The sequence below is a fragment of the Idiotropiscis lumnitzeri genome, chromosome 9 (genome assembly GCF_059441095.1).
Source record: "Idiotropiscis lumnitzeri isolate Australia: NSW breed Sydney's pygmy pipehorse chromosome 9, RoL_Ilum_1.0, whole genome shotgun sequence".
Lineage (NCBI taxonomy): Eukaryota > Metazoa > Chordata > Actinopteri > Syngnathiformes > Syngnathidae > Idiotropiscis > Idiotropiscis lumnitzeri.
Genome location: NC_142399.1, coordinates 3,435,230 through 3,441,330, shown reverse-complemented (window position 1 = coordinate 3,441,330; position 6,101 = coordinate 3,435,230). Strand labels below are relative to the sequence as shown.

Below are 6,101 nucleotides of genomic sequence, written 5' to 3'. Positions count from 1 at the left end.
ACAGTAAGACGTGTTGACTGTTGTTATTTTGCAGGGCCAACCTTAAACTACAATCAGTCCATTATTATTATTATGATTTGTTTATGAATGCAATTACTAATGCGCTATATCTTTAACCACATCCCTGCCCCTGGCAACTCCAGTGGGATTATATACACAGGATCCATTTGGACAAACAAGTGTAGACTGAAAATGACATCACAGCGCCTGAAGGCTCAGGTGACGAGCGTCACGGCTCACCTGTTTTCTCGGTTTGGTCATGTGACTTTGACAAGCTGAGACCTTGGGCACTGTTGTTATTTTTAGTTGACAGCAAGTGGCAGCACAAGGCAAAATGGCAGCCACCTGAGAAGGATTAAAAAAAAAAAACAAGTGGATAAACCAAACGTGGATCGGTTTCGGTCGCATCCAGAATTTGCAGGATATGGAGGACATCTACTGGCCAGAGACTACGTATTGTACGCTTTTCCTATCATGCCACCTGCTGGCCAAAACATTTACTTCACCTTTTTTTTTAAATTGAGAAGTACAATATACAGAGTACATATTACTAGGATGTACAATCTACTGAACAAATTCAGGAAGATTGGGTGAATAATACAGCCCAAAAAACAAGACAAAGCTCAAGGTTACTTCCTTAGTATAAGTCACAGACTTTACATCCTCTTCTGGTCCAAATAGCTTTAGAGGTTCAAAGAAAAATTTACATCGTTCTGATGCATTGAAAATATTTTAAATTAATCAAAATCTGGTCGTTGATTTGCAAATTATATAATATAAATAATACAATATAACTATACAATAATAATAATAAACACAATAATAATAACAATACCAAATTAAAAAAAAACTTCTAAATGCACATCTTTTTTTTCTACTGCTTTTGTATTGATTTTAATTAGATGTGCTGGTGTACTAATTAAGTGGGTGATTTTTGAAAAATGTATTTTTTTAATTATATAAAAGTAAAAACATTTTATGTTAATAAAACTAAATGTTGTTTATGTTTTAACGGTCAAAAGAATGCGAAGAAAATGTGCAGCAATCCCTGAAGTCTAAGAGACGAACTTTATTTTGAAATTCACCACCAGAAGTCACTTCACTTCCACTTGGAAGCAAACCGACGGCCATAGAAATTGACGATGTTTTTGGCGTCAGTGCCAGTGTGTTGTCCAGTCCACGACGATGACGATGTCGACGGGTGCCAACGCTAGAATAGTCATCATCGGATGCGGGATATCGGGGATAGTCGCGGCACACAGACTCATTAAAGCAGGGTTTAATCATGTGCGGATACTCGAAGCGACCGGAAGAAGCGGGGGGAGAATTAAAACGGTCAAATTTGGTGAGTACAACAATGAACCCACTTTATCTCGAACTTGAGTGTATTTTACGTTACTGCAAATGAGAGCCGATTTACAATGTCTCCTCGTTTTACGACAGAGTTCCGACGAGGGCGACGTAACTTTGTACACCACGAACCGAGTCCATCGCGGTCAACTACAAGTTGAATGAATAACACGTGGGCCATTAATATTTACATTTTGATTGAGTTGCGAGTTTATTCACAAACAGCCAAATAAATTAATAATTAAAAAGGCAACTGTGCCAGTGTTTCCACATAAGTGACTTGAATCTTACAATAGTAAAGCCAGAATTTGACAGCAGCACAATGATCCAGTTCTGAGAAGCAATCAAACGGCATATAAATGTATACATAAGATTCCAAGTTAGTTTGTGCATATACATTCTCACTGTCTGGACATATCATCATCATCATCATCATCTTCGTCAGACATTTGATCAGTGATGACATGTCCCAGATACTTAGTTTTGCAGGCAAGAGAAACAATTTGCCCCGATGAGTAGAATGATGGAAATGCAAACCCTTTGTCCCGTTTAGCTCTGCAGATGATAACAACACACTTTTTGGCATTGCACCTTCCATCGAATTGAACACCATACCCAGATAGCAACAGCTGTTGAAATCCAGCATTGATAGGAGATATACCAATAAGCAGATCTTCAGCATACATTAAATGATTTACAAGGGTGTTACCACTCATTAATCCTGTTTTACAGCCTTTGAGTTGATGAGATAAATCATCCGCGTACACAACCACTCATTAATCCTGTTTTACAGCCTCTGAGTTGATGAGATAACACATTGAATACGGCTGGTGAAAGTAAACACCCCCGCAAACTCCATTACCGACGCAAAACAGAATTGAGATTGCATTTCCCCATTTGACCTGCAAACTCTGATTGCTGTACTAATTTGCAAGGACTATAATTGTACTGATTGGTCACTCCTCTTTGACATTTTTTTTGGTTCAAAAACATTAGCGCAGGGTTGTCCAAACTCCGTCCTCAAGGGCTGGCTGTTTAGTATGATGGTATGTATAGAAATGAAAGAAAACGTGTAAAAATAGTCTTCCTAAGTATACGTAGTTGTAAATATTTAAAATACATTTTTCTCAAATTTAACGGCTAAAATGAACAATTTATAGTCTTCGGAGGACCTAAGCTATATTTTTGGATTGTTGGAGGAAGTTGGAGTTCACATCACGGCACCCCTTGTGCCTTTGTGTGCAGGTGATAACATAGTGGAGATGGGTGCCAACTGGATCCACGGGCCATCTGAGGAGAACCCGGTATTTTGTTTGGCTCGGCAATACGGCCTGCTTAGTCAAGACGCCCTCACCCCGGAGAACCAGGCAATGGATATCGGAGGACATCCTCCGTGGATCCCAAATGTCTTCACCAGCTCAGGTCACTCTTGAGAAAACCGCTCTCCTCGTTTTCACCCAAATAAGATGTGACGAACACATGTGGTGTTCCTCCTCGTCAAAAGGTCGCAAAGTGAGCTTTGAGGATTTGTACCCCGCTCTGGAGATGTTCAAAGAGCTTCTGGATGAGAGTGCAGAATTTCAGGAGAGCGGAGGAGAACCCTGGCCCAGCGTGGGCCAATTCATACGTGCACAAGTATGACCATCATGGCCACCTCCGATCCCAAATTGAAAGTAACCTTTTCGTCTTGTTTGGCCGTAGGTGCTTCAAAGATCGGCAGAGAAGTGGAAAGCGGACAAAGCCGGATCGTTGCAGCGGTGCATGATCAGCACCATGTTGAAGGTGGAGTGTTGCGTTTCTGGTACTCACAGCATGGATGACGTGGGCTTGGGTGCGAATGGCCTCTATAAAACAACACTGGGACTTGACTGCACCTTCCCAGGGTTTGTAGTCCAACATAGTATCCATGAAATACGCATACTGTGCATATTCAACACCTCAATAAAACTGTTTTTGGCACTTAAAGTATTCATTTAAGGCAGACCACACAGTCCTCACTAGAGGCTTGTCATTGAGGTACGTGGTCATCCGAAATCGCCGCCCATTTGCACCGTGACGCTGACGGCTGCAAGCGGTGGCAGACGCGAGCGCGCTCAGCGGCACAGAGCCGTTTGTCCGGATAGTAAGAAGTTGTTCTGCTAATCTCGTCTGTTTAGCGACTGAGAGCTAATTGTTACTTTTAATACTACCGAGGCGGCTGTTAGCAGCGGGCGTGAAACGTCAAGCCTCCAAAGACGTAACAAAAATTTAGTGCAGCAGAATATCCAAAATATAATGAGTCGAGGTTCGTGTGCGCATTCTTGCTCGTCCACTTTCGGCTTTCACTTGAGTCTTTTTGGGGGATTCATCTTCGCACCGATGTCATTTTTACATTCATACCTAATATATAAGTGCAAATGATCAAGCGTCCCTTTCAAAATTAATCTCATATCCCGAGTTGTATTCTGTGTCTTATTTCAGAGGTTTTGAAGGTCTCGTAAGAAAGCTGATGTCAGAGTTGCCCGCTGGCGTGGTGAACTACAACCACCCCGTTCGCTGCATCCACTGGAACAACTCCGACAAAAGCGACGCGCACGTGAACGTTGAGTGCAACAACGGGAAGATGGTGGCTGCCGATCATGTGATTGTCACCGTTCCTTTAGGTGCGATCACACGTCAGCGCTTCATTCGACTGCTCCTCGTGAAGTAACGTTTCTGCGTCTCTTCGGTCAGGCTACTTAAAGAAGCACCAGACGTCACTGTTCCGTCCTCCGCTTCCTCTGCACAAAATGCATTCAATCCAGAGATTTGGCTTTGGCACCAACAATAAAATATTTGTGGAATTTGATTCACCCTGGTGGGATGAGGACTGTGAAGTCATCTACTTGGTGTGGGAAGACGAGGTGAATCGATGAATCTGATCATGTACTGTGACCCGATGCTTTTCTTCGACATCTTTGATGATTAACCTTTACAACCTGAGACTTAATCTTATTATTTGTCGTTCAGGATGCCATGGTGGACCAAGTGCAGGATATTACGGGATCCTGGATAAAGAAATTGTTTGGCTTCACTGTATTAAAACCCACCGAAAGGTCAGAAATCCAACAATCGATTCCACGCGACTGACGATGGATTACGACGCTTCTGTTTTTCAAATCGTGTATGTTGCGTTTTTAGGGGGGGGAAATTCAAATTTTGGACCAAATCAGTTATAATTTTAACTTTTTATTTCCTAACAAATGGCGTGATTTGAGCGTGAATGCTCGTTGGTCTAAATGTGCCCTGAGATTGATTGATCGGCTGGGATCGGCTCCAACTCACCCATGACCCGAATGAGGACAGTGACAACATAGAAGCTGCAAGAAGGAGTGTTTTGTTTGGTGGATTTAAAAAAAAGGTCGTCAAACTTTCAGATACGGCCATGTTTTGTGCGGCTGGATCGCTGGGCATGAGTCAAGTTATATGGAGACTTTGTCTGAGCGGGAGGTCCTGCACGCTGTTGCACAACTCGTCCGCAGGTTTACAGGTGAATGAGTCACAGTATTTTATGCTTTTACTGCACAAGCTTGACTTTTATTTTTTTTATCAATTCTATCTGTGTGTGAGCGCGTAGGTAATCCCAAAATCACTCCGCGGAGAGTCCTGAGGTCTCAGTGGTTTCACGACCCCTGGACATGCGGATCGTACAGTTACCCTTCAAGGGGCTGCTCATTGCAAGACTTGGAGAATTTGATGGAGCCTCTGCCCTCTAAGCGATCGCCCTCTCATGTACTGACATTTTCAAATGTTAAAAAAAAAAAATGTTCATACCAACCTCACGAATCACAAACTGGTGTGTCCTTTCCAGCCGCTGCAGGTGTTGTTTGCTGGAGAGGCGACTCATCCCTGTTACTTCTCCACCGTCCATGGCGCTCTTCTCACTGGCTGGAGGGAAGCCGACAGGCTCCTTGCTCACTACTCCGCTCGCCCGGCACAGCCAACTAAGTCAAAGCTTTAAGAGAATGATGCAAGATGAAGTGAATTCAATGTAACTTGATTTTAATCTTGCTAAAGGTGTATCTATCTTTTTTAAGATGCATCATAATATTAAAAGGAGCTAAATATTTGTCTGATTGGGGAAATATTGGTTTCGCTGTTTTGGAGCACAACATATAATACCTTTTTAAAGCAATGGAAAATGTAAACCATTTACTTTATACCTGTGTAACCCACTCCCCTCATCAAATTAATTAAATAAATATTGTTACGAATTACATACAGCAAGAATTATTACTATAAGCTATTGAAATGGTAATGAAGTCTTGGTTTCATCCGCAATCACCGCATTGGACATTTCAGACTACAGCACTGTAATCCTTTCTAATCCAATAAAAATGCAATGCTCTCTTTTGTTGTCAGGGTTTATTTGGGCGTTGAACCTTTTCGTTTGAAATTCTGCCACTATTCCAATCATGACAAGAACGGTTACTGGTTTGTTAGCAGCATCAAAAGACAGCTTCAACAAACTGCAGGACACCCGTGACACCATTCGGGACAAGAACTATAGAAAATGGATGGATTTTCTTTTGGGTATTTTAAATGATCTTCACTTCAGAAGACACAATCGTGTCATCCTGCTTTCCAAACAAATGTATACGTATTACAAAACAAAAGAAATTCGTGTCTTAAATCACCGATCCAAGACTTTTTCACATATTTCTATGTCTCTCAAATTTGGTTCACAAATCTGTCAAAAATAACTATATAAGTAAGCACTTACGCTGAGCGGA

At 41.8% G+C, this 6,101-nt stretch overlaps 1 protein-coding gene across 1 annotated transcript; it reads left to right on the top strand.

Annotated features, from left to right (window-relative positions):
• The first annotated feature begins 1,105 nt into the window (after positions 1-1,105).
• On the top strand, positions 1,106-5,718 carry paox (polyamine oxidase). The gene is made up of 10 exons (XM_088304762.1): positions 1,106-1,345; positions 2,596-2,772; positions 2,855-2,985; positions 3,052-3,233; positions 3,811-3,992; positions 4,063-4,232; positions 4,339-4,424; positions 4,746-4,858; positions 4,946-5,100; positions 5,180-5,718. The coding sequence occupies exons 1-10, from the start codon at positions 1,186-1,188 to the stop codon at positions 5,327-5,329; spliced, it is 1,506 nt and encodes a 501-aa protein (XP_088160888.1). The 5' UTR covers positions 1,106-1,185; the 3' UTR covers positions 5,330-5,718.
• Positions 5,719-6,101: the final 383 nt, after the last annotated feature.